Source organism: Sceloporus undulatus, chromosome 5 (genome assembly GCF_019175285.1).
Source record: "Sceloporus undulatus isolate JIND9_A2432 ecotype Alabama chromosome 5, SceUnd_v1.1, whole genome shotgun sequence".
In the NCBI taxonomy this organism is placed as follows: Eukaryota; Metazoa; Chordata; class Lepidosauria; order Squamata; family Phrynosomatidae; genus Sceloporus; species Sceloporus undulatus.
This window is the reverse complement of record NC_056526.1, coordinates 50,688,430-50,708,300: the sequence shown is the minus strand read 5'-3', so window position 1 is coordinate 50,708,300 and position 19,871 is coordinate 50,688,430. Positions and strand designations below refer to the sequence as shown.

Sequence of the window (19,871 nt, the reverse complement as noted above, 5' to 3'; positions counted from 1 at the left end):
CCTCTCACAACCATCCAGATGCCATCCAACTGCATGGCGGCCCCTTTGATCAGCCACACAGTCACACATGCAATGCTCTGCCTGTACAAGGCATTGGCACACTGGTGTGTGAGTGATACACTGACAAAGCACATTCATGGATCCCCCTCTACATGCCCCCTTCACCCTATGCCCCCCTGTCTGGTTTGTGTATGTTGTAATAGCATTCATTGAATTGGCATACTTTCATTTCTTTGTTTTGTTACAGCCCTGCACTCATGTAGGGGTGTTTCTATGCAAGTGCAAAGATCTGCATTTTCCGCCCTGAGTCAGACTATCCCAGTTTCTTTTTGCTTTGGTTTTTAGCCCCAGAGTGTGGCTTTGTACTGGTTTCCAGCTGCTTTTGAGGCATGTGTCATCTAAATGCCTTGCCTTCAAAGCAGCTGGAAACCACTTTATTTTGCCCATCTGTTTCACCCCTAAGTCACATATTGAGAAATACACACACCCTGACGGCTTGTTCAACCAATATTGACACACAGGTATCAGTCAAACAGCCTGTGGCAAAGCATATTATGTGCTTGGCATTCTTAGGCATTCTGGTTTAAAAGTGTATACACAAACAAAAACAGCACAGTGTATATTCCAGTTTACACTCTATAACCTGCAGGGCTGCTGTTTTCTACATTTATTTAAATTGCTCCAAGGTAAGTATTGGGTCACCATGATAATAGTTTCCTTTAAAGCAGTTCATTTCTGCTGTATTAATATGTTTAACCTGCATGCCTATGATACCACTTAATTAACTTTAAAAAAAATTATGTGGGGGAATACAGACTGGCAGAAAGGGGCAGTGAGACACCACCCCTTTCTGTCCCAGATGGAGACTGCGTCAACCAAATGGTGCGGCCTCTGGGAGGCCTAAAAAGAACCCGCTCCCGGTGGGTTCTTTTTACGTCATGCATGGGCCACCATTGGCGCGCTGATGTGCGATCATCACATCCATGCAGCGCAGCCCTGTTTGGGCACTATGCCACACAGACATAATCATTGCGTGCCCCATGTGGACGGGGGCATGGCAAGATGGTGCCCATGTGCCGATAGTAGGGCTGGGTGCGTGTGGATGCCCAGCCCTACCTAACCATAATTTTGGCCCCAGGCCAGCACAAAGCACTGGTCTGTACTGGGCCTATACATCCAAACTACCTTAATTTCTCCAGTCTGCAACAGAGTTTCTGCTTGATTGTTTTCATTTTAACAAACATGTCACATATGGCTAAACAACAAATCTTACACATTATTCAGAAGTAATCTCCCACTCAATTCAACAGCCCCCCCAATATATATATATATATATATATATATATAGAGAGAGAGAGAGAGAGAGAGAGAGAGAGAACAGACTATGGGGCAGGGTAAAGAGAATCTGTACAGAAAGTCCACTACTTTCTAAATCATGACAGTAATTCAACTACCTAGTGGATCACCACTGCATTGTTCTAAATGCAAATGGGTGGAGTCATGAGTGTTGTTCCCCATGGGGATAACAACAACAACATTCAGCATGAACCCATTCTTCTAAGTCTGTTTAGGCCTCAGCAGCATAACTAACACCCAGGACAGTTTTATTAAGAAATAGAAGTGATGACCAATTTGTTTTTGTTACTTTTAGATTATTTAGCATTGCCAGGCAGCTTTGAGATTAATATGCTAAAGACCATGCAAAATGTTATGAGGTAGATGCTTTATTTCATATATGCAAATATACATGCATGCATGAGTATAAATTTGGTTTCCTTTAAATAATGTAAATATTCAGACTGGTGGTAAATTAGTCTTGGCATTGACAATTTCTGTTTATATATATTTACTAAAATGAATTCATACATTAAGTCATGTGTAAATAACATATGCTAGTGGGCTTTTTTAAAAACTTGCTGTGGCCTCCGCTTCAACAATAAATATTTGAACATGCAATTTTTTTTTGGGGGGGGGGGAATGTGTGCTGTGTGCTAACAAGATTTGGAACCATTTGACATACTTTTCCCCCTACATAGCAAGCATAATTATAACTGCTAAATATATACTCTCCTATTCTAATACTGGTGTCCAGGTATGATTTTAATTTTTTCATTTGTGAAACTAAATTTCATCAAATGAGTTCCAGTGACCTGTTGTTGACAAAGGTCAATGCTTGGATTACTTCTCCTGCCATAAATTTTGGGATTCATTATATTTAATGCCTTCTCGGAGATACCACCTAAAGATCAACGGATCTAGAATAGATTGTTAGTTTATAGGTTTTTTTAAAGAAATGATATGACTTAAAATGTGATGATATGAAAAAATGATTTTATTCCATGTCGTCGTCGTCGTCGTCGTCATCATCATCATCATTATTTCTTACCTGCCCATGAATTAAAACTGGGAGTAATAACAAATTAACATACTACATACAACACACTACATCAGTTAAAAGGACACATCAGTTTAAAAGAACAAATAAAACCAGTACACATTAGAACAATCAGTCCATAGTTTAAAATTCATAAATAATCTGGATAGGCCTGCTGGAAGAGATTGGTCTTTAATGCTGATTTAAATTTGGATAGCTTATTCAGATGCCAGATTTCTTCCACCAGGTCATTCTAGAGTATAGGGGCAGCTGAAGAAAAAGTCCTCTTGGTGACACCTGCCAACTCCTAAATACAAGGTGTTGATGAAAGAGCAATCGCTCATGGCCCATGACCCTCCAGATATTGTTCAGACTGTAACACATCATTTCTGATCTTTTTCCATGCTGGGTAAGAATGATATGAGTTGGATTTAGCAATATCCTGAGAGGTACACATTTACTAACATTGTTTTAAACAACATTTGCTACAATACATTTAAGAAAAACAGCTCAACATTCTCTATTGCTTGTTAGCATGGCATTGGAGTTTATCAAACGGGACAGGAGGCTCTCAATTTCGAAAGAGAAGATAGCAAGGTCAATTCGAAAATTCACACAATTACGTGATTACTTATCACATCTTAAATTCACTGGAATGGCCTCCCCAAACGTGACCCAGATTCTGTACAAAGTAAGTCATCACATCTGTGGGTTCTTCATTGCAAGTTGGCACCCTTGCGCATGTTCAGTGAGACTCCAGATGACTGGAGCATAGCATATTTAGTTGAGTGAGAGAGAGGAACCAAGGAACCCCACAATTTACAAAAGAGGATGGGGGGGGGGGCAGGAAGAATGGTTGAAAGAACATGCTCTATTCATGTTAAAACAAGCATATATTCACTCTTGTCACGTTAAAACATGAATATAATGATTATCCAATAGCTCCCGGTCCATGCCTCTTAATGCAGCAGCCACCCCTCAGCAATGCTGAAGGACAAGCGGAAGCAAAATTGAAGTGGAATTGCAGCGTGGCTTCACGAGAACCCCCCCTTCCAGATGGGGGGGGGGAACCAGGACCAAAGGAGACATGTACATCACACCAAACAACAGTGCACTGAGTGCAAAGTTGCCTAGGAACAGGGTTTGTGACTTCGCTAGTTCACCAAATTTACATAACTGTGGATTAACGTGTGATTGTGTTCAGAGTGCATTTGGACTGCCAGCAATCGCATGTGGTAAACTTTCACACAATAACGTGAATATGCATGATTCCATTCAGGATGACACTGCATTATACTTCCAATTTCAGTTGTGTGATATCATCCATTGTGGTCTGAGTGATGGACTATGACTTTGAAAACCAAAGTTCAATTCCCTGCTCTGCCATGGAACCCATTGGGTGAACTTGGGCAAGTCAAACACACTCAGCCGCAGAGGAATGCAATGGCAAACCTCTGGACAAATCTTTCCAAGGGTTGCTGTTAAGTTGGAAATGACTTGAAGGAACACAATGAGGACTATATTACTATGTTGTACCATGGAATGAAGAAACTACTTTCAGGAGGGCATGGACAAGAAGGGCAGAAGAAAAGACAAGGCAGAAGCTAAGTGGTGTCGCATGACTTTTAAAGTATTGGGACTAGTGGTGAAAGTGTAATTATATGGGGTCTCTTTTGGACAACAACATATTTGGGGTTAGCACTGGAGTTATGACCCATCCTAAAGTATGGTTCACTTACATGCCCTTACTTGGGGACAAGCCTAATAAAATTCATTTCCTGATAAATACAATCATGATTAGGCTTTAAGATAAAGATTCTTTACAGTCTCCTGTGCATGTTTAGCTCATGAATAGCCCTAATGAGTTCAATACTGATTATTTCCATACATATACACATTAGAAATTGCAACAGTAGAAACAGTCATGTTTCCTACAAAGCAAAATCATTTTGCACCAGTGTGGTTTGAAATAAAACTGTTTTTTTTCTTCAAAGACAGAATTTGCAATTTTCTTTCCCTCCCCCCTTTTTTTTTTGGGGGGGGGGAAGGGCTGAAAACAAGCAATACAACCATTAATCTCAGACAGAGGGTGTAGCCACACTGCAGAAATAAAGTAGTTTGACATCACTTCAACTGGCATGACGTATCCTTCAGAATCCTGGGATTTGTAGTTTGGGGAGGCACCCTTTGACAGACTGGGCTGAATAGCTCATCAATACAAATTCCAGGATTCTGTAGGATAAATCATAGCAGTTAAAATTGTTTCAAACTGCTTTAATTCTGTAGTGTGACTACACTCATAGTTTGCCTTTGTTAGTTCTTCACTTTTACTAACATTTGAGTAGTATTTCCTTTCCTTATATCATATTAAATGCCTGCATTGATACAGCCTCCTTGGTGTAGTGAACTGAGTGCTGGACTTAGGTCCAAAACACACTTCAGAAATAATTCAGTTTGAGACTGCTTTAACTGCCCTGGATCAAGGCTGGGGAATTCTTGGAACTGTAGTTTTTTGAGACATTTAGTTTTCTCTGTCAGAGAGCTCTGGTGCCACAATAAACTACAGTTCCCAAGATACCCTAGTACTGAATTAAGGCAGTTAAAGCGGTCTTAAACTGGATTATTTTTGCAATGTGTTTTGGACCTAGGACTCTGGAGACCATGGTTCAAATCCTTGCTGAGCCATGGACAAGTTACACTCTCTCAGCCTCAGACAAAGGCAACTTCCTCTGAATAAAATCTTGCAGGTTCACCTTAAGATCACCATAACTCTTGAAATGACTTGAAGGTGCACAACAACAAGATCTAGCACCTGTCCCTAGGGTCCCCCCCCCCCCCCACTATTTTATCCTCAGAGTTGGAGGCAACCAACACCATACCATTGTCCAGCCTGGATTTATTTTTATCCCAGTTTATGTCATGTGTCTTTACAAGCTTCAAGATAATGAACCATCAAATGGTTTATGTAACCATTAAGGTGTCTGGTGCAAGTTAAAAGTAACAGATAGGGATGTTTATGAAGTAGAATTACAAGTGGAGACCGGAACACACTGTTCCTGCTGCAAGCAATCTTGCCATGAACAATTTCAAGCAGATACTTATGCTTTATAACCCCCAGGAGTTTCTTCTACTTCATTCAGGAAGACAGTTCATATTATTTTACTGCAGGCATGACTTTTTAGAAAGAAACATACACAAACTAGCGTTAGCCTAATCAAAGAGAGCACCAATGATTCCAAGGCATGCATACACACATACACATAGACAAAAAGAGAGAGATCGGCAGTCATACAGTCAATGGTTGCAGAAGATTTAACATGTCACACATTTATTCTAACATTCGGACGCAAAGAAAAACCCAAACTGTATCTGCTGATTCCACATCCATTGATTCAGAATTATTCCTTGAAAATATTAAAAAACTATATAGTTTCCAAAAAGCAAACCTTGTTTTTTGCTATTTTATATAAGGGGCACCATTTTACTATCCATTTTATATCCATGGGGGTCCTGTAACCAAACCCCAGCAGATACTGAGGGCCCACTGTACAAGATTCCTTTGCATATTCACCCAACTACTGTTATTTAAGCAAAACTGGTTGGTCTTAAGAACTCTGACTTTCTGGGGTTAATCTAACATAAACCTTACAATTAAGAGTAGACTTATTGGAAACTATGGATTTAAGCAAGTTATGAATAATACGTCTTATTCATTTCAATGAGTCTACTCTAGGTAGGAATAACATTGTATGATGCTGCATTTGCTGAAATCTTTTTGTGGGTGATCGAGAGGACAATCTGATTGATGTAATGGTGAGGGGGCCTGAAAATCAAATCCCATAAAAAAAATTAATGACAATATAGGCTGACCTGCATTTTGCTCATTATAGTAATTTTAAAGATCTAGTTACTAATATGAAGATAAAACTGAACTAGATTAAAATGTTATCCTATACAGACCTACAAAAGACTATATGTCACAATCCCACCTTTCTTTTCCTTCCATATACACCTATTCGTCCCTGCATGCTTTCTGAAATAGCTCTTGTCACACTGCAAACCTCACTTGCAAGGTTCTTGGTTTCCAGAGCATCAGGCTACCACTGTTCAGTTATGGCTAGATTTAGCCATATTCATTCCCAAATATTAATTCTTCTTTAAAATAATTTTCCAGGCTTTGTTTCAAAGAAATATATATTAGCTTAAGATATGACTTTCCACTGCAGTCAACCATACCTCTTCAACTGTTTTCAGAAAAGTTAATATGCACACATTTCCAATGAGAGTAAAAGGATATAACAGTTTCTGCAGAACTGTTGTAATTTTGGAATAAGAGGTATTAAAACAAATGTGTGTGTGTGCATGCAAGCCTTCAAGTCACGTCAGCTTAAGGTGAGCTCATGAATCACACAGATTTCCTTTTTGTTGTTGTCATCATCCGCTGCCTTTGAGGTGACTTCAACTCATGATTTCACCCTATGAAAGAGACACCATCAAGCCCCTCTGTCCTCAACTGCTCTGCTCAGATCCTGCAGTCTCAGGGCCATAGATTCATTGACTGAGTCTATCCATCTGGGATGTGCTCTACCTCTCTTTCTGCTTCCCTCCACCTTTCTTAGCATTATTGTTTTTTCTAGTGAGCCATGCCTTCCCATGATTTGTTCAAAATACAACAGCCTCAATTTAGTCACCTTGGCGGTGTACAGTCCACCCATTTCCCCGATCCGCAGCCCTGAGGCCCCGATCCGCCGCTTTTTGAGGCCGTGGGGAAGTGGCAAAAGACTGCTTCCCCACGACCTGGAAAGGGGTGTCCTTGGGGCTTCATGCCCCAAGGACACCCCAACTCGGCCCCTTTCTCCTTTGTGTCGCTGGCGCAGCTGTGTAAAGGCTGCACCAGCGACACAAAACAAAGGAAGGAGCTCTGTTTTGGAGCTCCTTCCGGTGCTGCTGAAAGGGTGCCACAGGTGCCCTTCTGCGGCGCCAAGACATCACGTCCGTGCTGCCCCATTTGGAGGCAGTGCAGCTGTGATGTAGAATGGGCACCACCATTACAACATACTAGGGTTGCGGGGCATCTGGAAAGGATGCCCCGAGGCAACCCTAGTACGCATGCAGGCCGATGCAAAGCACCGGTCTGTACAGCGCCCTTGACTTCCAAGGAGAATTCACATTTGATCTTTCTAAAATTCTATTTGTCTTTTTGGCTGTCCACAGTACTCTTAGTGCTCTTATTCAACACCACATCTCAAATGAATTGATTTTCTTTCTTTTGGTGTTATACATCATCCAGCTCTCACATGTATATATTGTGATGGGAACTATAATGGCTTGGATGATCCTAACTCTTGTTCAGTTTTGAATCTTTGTATTTTAATATCTTGTCTAGTTCTTAGGCAAGGAATATTCAGAGGTGGTTTTGCCAGTCCCTTCTTCTGAAATATAGCCTTCAGCGCGTGATATTCATTGATGGTCTCTCCTCCAAGTACTAATCATGGCTGACCCTCCTTAGCTTCCAAGATCAGACAGGATCTGATGCCTTTAGGCTCATTATTAAAACAAATATGTCAGTGTAACTCTTCAAATGTTAATACAGTGCGCCTTTGCTTTACGCAGGGATCCATTCCGTACTCCCCCGCATAAAGCAAATTCTGTGCATGCTTGAACCCCATTTAGATGAATGGGGCTCGTGCATGCAGCAGCGTTCGCGATGCACCACCCCTTCCTCCCTGCGTGGCTTTCAGCATATGCTGAAAGCTGCGTAAAGCGCGCCCATGTATGACGTGGGTGCACTGTATATTTGCAGATGTGCCCAGATTTATTGTTATTTTGTCTCAATATCTGAAAAATGATCTAAGATATTTATAGCAATCAGGCATGATGACCAAAGAAGCACAGCTAGTGTGGAGAAAAAAACAATCAGAGTAAAAACGGAAGGCCATGGAATCATAACTTCTATCTTATTAAAAAACCTAATTATTTGCTTCCTAGATTGCATTTCCCTTCCCTGAATCAGCAAAACCCTTAGTGCTCAACAGTAATGACAAAAATGTAAGTATCATGAATGCTCTTAGTTCAACCTAATTAACAGTTAGTATTGATCAAATTGCATGTAGTGGTTCAATAGGGCAAGGTCATTACATTTCCCTCCCACTTTTCCTGTTGCTCTCACCATCCCAGTCTCCTGCATAATCCTGAATTTAGAAGAAAAAATGTCAGGTGGTCCTTTTCCCCAAAGAAATATGACAAAGTGCATGTTCCCAGTAACAGCTATGGCAGAATTAGTTGCTAGAAGATCACAGAAGTACTGTTACTTCTTTTCCCATCCCACAACATGGCTTTTCCCAATTTGACATTTCTAAGTTTAGTGCTCATTATCCCTAGTCAAGATTCCCAGTGGTTAGGAATGTTGGAAGCTTCAGTGCAAAGCAATTGGAGGAGACCTGGTTGGTGAAGCTGTCACAACACAGAATTGCATAAATGTGAACGTATCACATTATGCTGTTCATAAGAATATAAGAAGATCCCTTCTGGAACAGACCAGGAGGTCTATCTAATCCATCAGAACAGTTCCAGAATATGCTATTTTTATTTAAAAAACAACAGAATCTATTTCCCAGCAATATGTGTAAACTGGTAATTCATAAATACTTGTGCATAACTTCTAAGGAAATCCTCAGAATTGAGAGGACAAAAGATTTGCAAATGAATTCTAGATCTGGCTGCCAGTTTGCACAACAGTTAACCATCAGCCTGCACACAGGGACGTAGCCGGGGGGGGGGGGGGTTTTTGGGGGCCGGACCCCCCCCCCTTCCATTAGAAAAATGAATGGTGTGTGCTGCTGCGCCGCTGCACCCAAGCCCTATTATAATGGTGGCCATTAGTCTGGACCCCCCCTTCCTAAAATCCTAGCTACGTCCCTGCTGCACAAAGCGCCTCCTAGAAGATAGCACTCACTGTTTTGTAGCCATTTTATTAGAAATATTTTTTTAAAGTGTTTGTGAGTGGTTGACCCACCAGTGCTACTATTCTTATAATGGAATCCCTCAAATGCTTTGTGAAATGCAACCCTACAAATGCTTATTAGATAACAAGTCCTGTTGAAGTCACTTCTGAGTAAACATGCTTAGGATTACATGACATAGATGTAACAAAAATCAATCCGGACCACTGTAACCAAAACGGCAGAAAATATACAGTACTATGAAGACTTGCCATATATACTCATGTATAAATCTAGAAATTTTGGTCAAAAAAATGACCTCAAAAACCTGAGTCAACTTATCTACAGATCAAAGTAAGTACTGCACTTTAACTCTTATTTAAAAAGGAATCATGCCCTGGTGAAAAGCAAGAGCATAATTTGTCCTGGAAGCATTGAACCCCTTCTCCCTCCATTCTCTCATCCATCCAGCCTTTAGGATGAGCACAAACAGTTGTGCCTGCTGCAATTTTGTAAGTTGTTTGGCATTGTTTTCCTTGCTTCATCCTTTAGATCTTTTGTCACATGCCCCTAAATTTTACCCTCAACTTATCCATAATTTTGGCCCCAAAACCTACCCTTGACCTATACCCTCAACTTATCCATAATTTTGGCCCCAAAACCTACCCTTGACCTATACATGAGGTGAACTTATAGAGTATGTACAGTGCAGTATATACAGGACTATGGCAGTGCTGCAGAAATAATCCAGTTTGACACCATGTTAACTGCTTTGGCTCATTGCTACAGGATTCTGGAAACTGTATTTCTTGTGGCACCAGAGCTCTTTGACAGAGAAGGCTAAATGTCTCACAAAACTACAGTTCGCAGAGTTCCATAGCATTGAGCCATGCAGTTAAAGAGGTGTCAAATTGGATTATTTCTGCATTGCGGATGCAGCCATTATTTACTAGCAAAATTGCCAGGGTTCAAAGTTTTCAGGCACAGTTACACACAGTGAAACACACTGTAGTGAGCTGCTCGAAGTGAAGACAAAATGTCTGGTTCACCTGTCCCACAGCTCTCAAGACAAGATCTCTCTATTTCATGTCCTTGAAGACAAGGACTACTCTGTAATTCTGTCCATTGGACTGTTCCTTCCTACCTTCAAAGTATCCACTGTAAACCAAGTAATTCTTTAGGAACTCTGCCACCTAGTGTCTCAAGATGTTACTATAAACATAAATACATTTAAATAATTGAAGTAAACCATTTAAACAATCAAATTTCTCAGAAGTGCACATTATTCAGGTGTGTAGTCATCACAGCACTGGAACTATGGCTCTGACAGTCAAAGACATACCTTCCCTTTTTTACTTTAGAGATAATTAATTAAGAGAACCAGATCCTCTTGCCAAACCAATATTTTTTTTAAAAAAAACTTACATTGTTTACAATTTTACAAACTTTCAAATCTAGAAAGTGAAGAAATATTCTTTATGCTTCTCTTCACTTTAGTTTCTCCACAACAACAAAATCTGTGTATTTCCCCAGGTTGGCATTAGAGTGTGATACTCATTAGGTTGTAGATCTTGCATTAAAAAAAAAAACTCAAATAAATAAATAAAATCAAGATTAGATTTTGAAAAGTAAAACATTATGTGATAAGACATCAGACAAGACCAAAGATTTCAGCAAAAAAAATTCCCCTGGAATTTGAAAAATAACATAAGTTTCATTGCACTAAAAAAAAGCTTTGTTATCTACTTCTGAATATGTATGTACCACAACTGGTGTCTGCACAGATCATATCTATCCTCCAGTTAGTGATTTCAAATAAAAGCCCATATCTAATTTCTTCAATTAGTCATTTATATTCATAGCAGCTCCTCTGCTAAAACTGTAAAGACAGAACATTTGCCACCTCACACATTACATAAGTAAGGTTAAAGACAGGCTTTTGTAATCAACTGAAGATGAAGCTGGATAGATCAAGATCTTTATTTCCATCCCTGCTAAAGTTCAAGTGCTTGCTAAATCTGACATAATATGGAACTCCTGAGAATAAATGCAAAGTGCCAGAATTGACTAAACATTAAATGCCAAATAGCAGCAATAGTCCCTAGACTATAACCCTGCTTCCTCCAGATTAAAATACTGCACACCTGCTTTCTCAGTACAATACTTAGACCTAGGATTCCATCAGAGTTGTAAGTCGAAGTAAACCTTTGAAAAGTTTTATTTTTTCTACAGATTGTTAGTTCCAGCATCCCATGGTCCATGACCATGGTGGCTGAGGGATTCAGAAAACTGAAGCCCAAAAAGTAACTTTTCCAAGCTGATTCTGATCCTGATTTTTTTTTAATGTAGTTCAAACTGCTGGCATATAACAATAGCTACTGAACTATCTTATAACACATAACTGTTTATCTCAGCTTGCCTTGTTTCTCCAGTCTTCTCCAGCTCTTGTCACCAACTATTCCTGTGCTGGATTACTTCATGCTGAATATTCCTTGTACATGTCATTGAGCTCTGGCTCACTACTTTCTTCCCACTGGTTCATTCACAGCAGCTGCTTTGATCCAAGAGCTTCATATGCTGTCAGCCTTTCTAATGCATGCTTATGGACCCATTCTGCCAATGCTAGTATGACTCTAACTTCATTTTGCCCTGGTTCAGTGTAGTAGGAACCCTGTTGGTGCCTGACCTTTCTATTCATTATTTGAACATAGGCCATAGCACATACTCCTTCATTGCTCCCTAAAGCCTAAACTTTGGGCTGTATCACTCCTGGAATTCCTCCCTGATATTAATCTGCACAGTTCCACAGGACAACCTGAGTCTGCCTTTCCCTTGACTGCTTCCTGTTTTAGTTGTTTTCAGATCTATATCATACTCCCTGATCAAGAACATGTTCTAAATTTTAAGATAAGATGGGCTGTTAAAGGGATTTGTCAGTCCTCTTTGAATCTGGATTTCAGTCTTTTGAAAAACAAACTGGCAAGCAAGTAGGGTTGCCATAATTCTCTACCACAAACGGGGACAAAATGTAGGACAAAATTTAGACCAAAATGCAGGACAATTGTAGGATAAAATTTAGCCGAAAATGTAAGACATTTAAGAAAAATGGAAGACCTTAAATGTCCTACATTTTGGGCTAAATTTTATCCTACAATTTTCCTGCATTTGGGGCTAAATTTTGTCCTACATTTTGTCCCCGTTTGTGGTAGAGAATTATGGCAACCCTACAAGCAAGTGATCACAATAGCTTTTTGCCCCTTCTTCAGCACCGAGCATGTAAGTGCTGCGCTGAAGATGTGGTGTGACGCCACCCGCTGTCTGTTGAGGCAGGCAGCATGGAGGTGGAGTCGGAGCAGCTGGTGTGCAGACACCATGCCCCCACTTTGTCCCAAGGCCAGTGTATAATACCCATCTGTTGTGGGCCTTAGTGATCTTCAGGTGGGGTGGGGAACTGAAAAAATCTATATGAAGGTTCACATGCAGGATTTATCTATCATTTTCTTTATCACAAATCTTTGCATTAACAATTTTGTCATAAAACAGTCTTGTATACATTTGGAGAAAAGGTAGGGAGGTCTGGAATCAGAAGGTTAACTGCATTGCAATGAACACATTCATTTGGGAAGCATTACTTAGAGCAATTTATACTCACTAAGTAAGAGGCTTAAGCATTCTGTTTGACTTTAATAAAGACTGTACAGAGCTCCAAACTGAATAGGGAGCCTAAAAGAATACTATAGCCCCAATGTGAAGAGGGACTCAGAGATGGACCAATAGGAACACAAAGACGAGTGGAAGCATCCCTGCTCTTCATCCTCATGGGCTTTCCGCATGTGGAAAGTTATCATAAAAGTCCAGTTACATTACTGTGTACAGAAGGCATAACAACGTCTACAGAAACATTTTTAATTTAAAGTAAAACTATATAACATATTGGGACCAAGCTCATTAAAGATAATTTAACATAGAATGTGGAGCAACTGCAGGTATTGTATCAATCTGTGCTGCCTCTCAAGAGCTATGGTTTCTCTAAATTATTCTTTAACCTGCACCATAGCACAATCTTCTCCATTTGGCAGCTAGCAATATCTCAGCCACAAGACATCCCAAGTTCTCTTAATTCTCATTTCCAGTAATAGCTCTCTGAACCCATTTCTCTTCCAAAACATCCATCTATGCAGGAGAAGCTACTTTTAATTTCCAGACTGGATATCCAGGATCATATTAATAGGTGTTCTTTACCAAGAAGGAAGTGCTTTCAAGCATAACAGACTCACACTCACATTTAGCAAGACTGTATTTTAGTCTATTTTGTGCAGACTCTTTATAACTACTAACTAGAAAGCACAGGAAACATTTCATCTGCACATGGTAAGAATATCGGCTTCTCCCTTTTTTCTGGCAAGGTGAGGATGAAAGACAATAGCTTTGAAGGGGAAGGAAAAAACTAATCTGCTATGCTAAGCCATACTATACATGCTTAGTCTATCTTCCAATGACAGAACATGACTTAGGACACAGTGCCAACTCTTGTAATGGGTTTTATTACATAACTTGTTAAGAACTTGTCTACATCAAACAATTATTACCCTTTAGATAAGTGTTAGTCACTGCATTTGTAAATACAGAAAGCAGTATTTTCTCTGCCTTCCCCAATGAGGAAGGCAGGAGACACTTCCTGCCTTGTTTTTAATGGAGAAATAATAGTATCATTTACTCACATATGCTTTGGGACCTAACTTCTGCTCTCCCTGGGTTCCCAAGGATTCTGTTCATAATGCTGCTCTTCTTTCCCTCCTGCTGTTAGGGAAACACCCTTTCTGTTCCTCCTTCCTGAACTCTTTATGTTTTCCAGCAGTTTCCTCCATATTTATAGCCAGAGAAGGCAATATGTATAATACCTGAGTGACAAACATTGTTGGAAGCTGCACCCACCCCAATTTAGCCTTCCCCATACCTCAGTGAGCCATATCTGATCTCTTTTGTCAAAACCAAAAGTGATTGTGGACCCTTTCAGTGTAGATTAAAGGTCATTTGGGGGTTAAAACAGGCACAGGGGGCAAAATGGCTTTCTAGTGGTTAATTGGAGGCTAATCAGGGGCTTACGAAGGTGGATGCTGGCCATTGTTAGATTGAATATTATAGGCTGGGAAATGGAGGTTTAGGAGGGCTCCAGTGGCCAACTGAATACTCACTCTGGTATTAGACACTGGTTCCTGCGGTTGTATCATCTAGCAACTTCAGTGCACACTACAGATGAGAAGTCTAACTTAATTTCACTCTTGTATGCTTTGGAAACTAACTTCCTGAGTTCCCAAAGATCCTGTTGGCTATACTGCCCCTGTAATTAGGGAATTATCCTTTCAGTTTCTCCTCCCTGTTTCTCCTCCCTGAAAGAAATGAGGATCTTTGGAGAGTAGTATCACTACAGTTGGCATCACCTGGTGTGATAACTAATGATATAACTTCCTTCCATGCCACGCTATACACAATTCTCAGTAATGTCTTTTTGTACTAATGTTACTCATAAATTGTAATTGCTGTATGTCACTGAATGTAATGGCAACATGTGGCATAAACAACTAGCAAAATTAAAATTAAACCTTTCTATTACAATATCATATGCACAGCCTTAATTTATTTACATGTATATTGCTTTATGAGGTTAAAATGAAAATTTGGTAAAATGGGATGTTATTAAAGAATTTTTTTTAATTTTTTTTAAAAATAAGATTTAATTTAAAATAAAAATTTTAAATTTATTTTTTTAAAAAATTGGGGCCTCTCCTTTCTCCTCCCACTGAGCCTCACACCATTCATACCACCACATACCATCTCTTCTCAAATGCATCTGAGGAAATAGACTTAAGTCTACGAAAGCTCATGCTGCCAACTTCTTTAGTCTCAAACATGCTACAAGATCGCTCTGTATACCATCTTCAGTGTTTAAAAAGGATACAGGTGAATGCCATAGCCTGTTTCTACCCAAAGGCAGGTGTTCAGGGAGCCGTGATGTCGCCCCCTCATTATGGTGTCACCTGGTGTGGTCCATATCCCCTGCCCCCCCCCATGATAAATAAACAAGAAAAGGGAAAAAATGAAGGCTGATTGTTTAGACATTTACTAGACAACAACTAAAACAACCAACCATGGATAACATTAACTATGGCTTATAGTGATGTGTGGACATGGCCATGGGTTCACTGAAATTCCTCATATGCACATGCCATCATAGCAAATAATCTTTCTTGATCCTGTACCAAAGGTCCACTGTGGTCTCAAACAGATGGGCTGGGGGAAAAAAACACAGAAGGGCTGTGCTGGTGCTGCTCACACTATGGCCGTGGTAACCGCACGTGTCTGGCCCCAATCTGGACCACTGCCACAGTTTTCATCCGGGCCAACAAAAGGAGCGGGCTTTGTCAGTTCCTTTTTGGACCAGTCCTTTTGTCTTGGAACGGTGTCTGGTCAACTTCCAGCTGTGTTTGGGGCATGCATCATCTAAATGCTACACCCCCAATGCAACCCGACATTGGTTTCTTTGGCCCATCTGTCTGGGCCCTTGTTAGGCTATGGTATAACTCCTTATGTGTATATGAAAACATCCTTCCCATCAGAGTAATCATAGTTATCTCTCCAGTCAATTTACTATTTTTGTTGCTATTAGCTTTTACGGTATTGATTTTATATTGTATGCCATAGCAAAACCTGACAATGCAATGAAAGTTATCATATAAAAGTCCCATCCCATTCATGAAACTTCATGCACGAAAACAGATGCAAGAGTTATGTGTTCCTTACTACTGAACTGAATGAAGATAAACTACCTAAGTTCCACCTGCACATTCAAGACAGCCAGAGCTCTGGATCAAGGTTGTAAGATTTTTTTATGGCTGAACTCTGAAGTTATCTGAATCTTCAATGACTTTCTTCCATTTTTGCTGAAACGAACTAACAGAATTCGATCATATTGAGTACTGTTAGATCTAATGGCCAAACCATATAAAACATGTTCTACAACTACCTTCATTTAGGAAACAAGACATGTGAGCTAAAATTAAAATACATTCACACCCAACATACCTGGGGCAGTGCTGAATTGAGTTGTCTCTGGAGTGAGTCTCGGTCATAAATGACATCCTGAAGGCGTTGCTGTGCAAGAGACAGACTCTCCTGTGTCTCTCGGAGTGTGTCGAGAAGACGATCCCTTTCATCCAGCATATTCACCATGAGCTGCTCAAAGTGAGAATCCGAGTCTGACCCACTGCTCTGGGACCCCCGTTGATTCATTGGGGTGTCCTCGTTTATCGTTGGCATCACTTCGCACATCATTTCTTCAAAGAAAGAAAAATGGATATGGAAGATAAGAAACCTTTCTAATCACAACAAATAAATGACTTAGAACAGTGTTAGAGAACTGTGGCCTTTTATATACTGTTGGACTGGAAATCTTATCAGCTCTAGTCAGCATAATCAATTATGAAATACCATAGGATCTACAGTCTAAGAACATCTAGAGGGCCACAGTTGCTTCACCCAGTTAGAGAACCTGTTAGAGAAACTGGTCCCATGTTACTGTGCAGGTTTATGCCTCAGATGTTATCTATTTTAACTATTAGGCCAAAAGCTGATTGGCAACCACAAAAAAGGAAAAAGTAATGCATCATTCCACAGCTCCCCACTGTGTTTCTGTTTCAGAAGAGATAGATGTTTAAAGGCTCATCAGCAGATTGACAGAGACAGTGTCCTTTGAAATCATGTCAAAAGATTTCTTTTTTAAAGTTAGCTTCTTTTATCTGACCTTTATCCACCCCCTCAGTATCCTGTATGTCATGTTCTGAATGTCTATACAGATGCCCATAGCTACCATTAATTGCCAAGGATAGCTCTCTCTAATGCTTTCATACAGCAGCCCCAACTCAACCATGAACCCAACAGAAACTCAGTGATAAGAAGTAACATAATACAATAAATATGTAATATGTAGTTTATGATATATATTTTTAGTTCCAAGGAAAAATACTAAACCCTGATCTGGATAGGGTGCACCCTGCAAGGGTGGCAGAGGTTTTTACCTCCAACCCTTCCCACAGTGGTATTTTTCTAAAATTTCCTCCTCCTCCACGTAAGAGCATTTCTAAAAGATGAGGGAAAACTCAATCAGTGCCATTTTTCTTCCCATTTTGAAGCCTCAGGGAGGGGTGGGAGAGAAGGAAAAGAGGAATCATAGAATTTGATAGCTGACACCTCAGGGATCATCTCTCTGCCAATGCAAGAATTCCCAGCAATGCTGGACTGGAATCCTATCAGTAGTCTCAGCTAGAGTGGATCCACTGAATCAATAGGGTTTACATAAAAGTTAAATTACCATTCAAAAACCGATTTAAAGGGTATAATTTAGGTGGGATTATCAATAAAGTTCATCCTCAGCTACTTATGAATGGCACTCCCATTCCAGGTTCGGGTTATGTACAATTTTATTCAACAAAAAAAAAAAGAAAATAATGTTAAACAATACAGTGCATACTTAACATTTCATTTACATTTCAGTCATATCCTAAAGGAACCAAATCCTGTCCAATCTCAAGAGCTAAGCAGGGTCAGCCCTGTTTAGTACTTCAGTGGAAGACCACCAATGAATACCAGGTGATGTAAGCTATACTTTAGAGCAAGGAACTCGCAAAGCCACCTCTGAGTATTCCTTGCCTAAGAAAACCCTATGAAATTCATAAGTCAACAGGTGACTTGAAGGCACAAACACACACTAGCCTTGGGCCACTTGGCCTGGGACTGAGACAGCTCTTTACTTAAGCAAGATCTTCCAGTAGGCTAATTGCCTTCTATATAATTCCTGCTTCCGAATAGGTTACAAGGCAGACAGAAACACATTTCCACAAAGCTAATTGGTTCAAAGATTGTTATAGCCTACCCTAAGGGTGACTTTTGGAAAAGCAATTAATGTCACAGTTATGATAACCTTTTTTAAAACGCCTAGTGCAATGCAACATAAGGTAATTTTACAAATCTAATATACTGCTGGATATTTCTCTATAAACATTTACGGTCAATATCTTAGAAATTCTATGCTAGTTAAAAAGATTAACATTACAGTATCATTGGGGAAATGAAAATGAATAGAATCACTGTGTCCTTGTTAATACTATTAACTAGAATGTTTTGGATAATCATATTCTTACCTAGACTCTCTGAAACTCAAAATAAAGACAACCAAAAGGAAGCATAGTACTCCATTACTCTACTGTAAAGGTGTGTCATCCAGAATTGTAGATGTCTATTAACTTTGGCTTAAATCCAGTATGCTACAAAGATACTGTTGATTTTCGAACTGGTGAGCAGTCACAGGCGGGATATAAACCGCCATATAGTACGTATTGTATACGTACTAGGGTTAGGAAGGGGCGGTGCTTCCGCACCCCCCTAACCCTAGTACGTATACAATACGTACAAGATGGCGGCGCCCCTTCCACATGGGTGCCGCCATCTTTACGTACTGGATGCATAACGTCCAGACGTGTCGCGGCGCCTATGACGTCGCGAATGCGCCTGCGGCGCTTCGTGACATCATCAGTGCACCGCAAGAAGAAGCTCTGAAATGGAGCTTCTTTTTTGCTCCGCGCGGGAGCCGCGCGGTTTGGCTGCTGCAGCTCCCGCGCGGAGCAAATGGCGCTGGCGGGGGAGCACCGCAAAGCGGCGGTTTGTATCCCGCCACAGTTTCTTTCTTGTGATTCTTAGGTCCCATACAGACAGGCCAAAATAAAGCTGCTTTGAGTCACTTTGGAGGTATTCTGTTTAAATGATGCATGCACACTAAGAGTCTGGAAGTTGTGCCAAAGCTGTGCTTCAGTCCTTAGGACTGGATCGTGGCTTTGGCGCTGCTTCCGGACTCTTAATACTCACGCATCATTTAAACAGCAAACCTCCAAAGTGACCCGAAGCAGCTTTATTTTGGCCTGTCTGTATGGGGCCTTAGGCATCATACCGCTTGTGCAACAACTTGCACAACCAGAAAATATGTCGGATCCTCCCTTGTGAATAATCCAGGACCAGGTATCCACAAGTACAATGTCATTTGCAGGAACAAAACGAGACCTTTGGGTGCACACTAACATACCCAACGGAAGCAAATATATTTATGTTTGAAACACCACTGATTCCCTCTTCTGTTACAACCTTAAGAATATGTGGGTTACAGCTATCATCAAAACTAAGTGGTGGGAGAGGGCTATATAATTAGGCTAAAACCAGTTACTTGGATCTACTAGTGTAGACCCATCAAGTGAATGAGATACAAATTTGCGACTTCTTTTTCAGCAACTGACTCGGTAGACTGGCTCTAGGAGTTGAACTTAGCTCTTAATGTACTGTTCAGTTAGTTCCTGGGGTACCTTAAGAACTGCCATTTTATACAGAAACCTGCATGCTTACTGAGATAAACTGACTGTCTTCCAGGTGAAGAGCAGCTTATAGGGGCTCAGGATAGGTTTTGTTCATTGACTGCACCCAATTTGTGTCTGTCCCTTCATCTCTTGTTGTCA

The 19,871-nt window shown here is 40.4% G+C and overlaps 1 protein-coding gene across 7 annotated transcripts in view; it reads right to left on the bottom strand.

Moving 5' to 3' along the window:
* Positions 1–19,871, bottom strand: part of PPFIA2 (PTPRF interacting protein alpha 2) — a 308,070-nt gene that overhangs the window by 278,541 nt on the left and 9,658 nt on the right. For all 7 annotated transcript variants that reach the window (XM_042469734.1, XM_042469738.1, XM_042469737.1 and 4 more), the window contains exon 2: positions 16,399–16,649. In XM_042469734.1, the coding sequence (XP_042325668.1) occupies positions 16,399–16,647 (249 nt within the window). In that variant the 5' untranslated portion in view covers positions 16,648–16,649. The remainder of the gene's footprint in view (positions 1–16,398; positions 16,650–19,871) is intronic.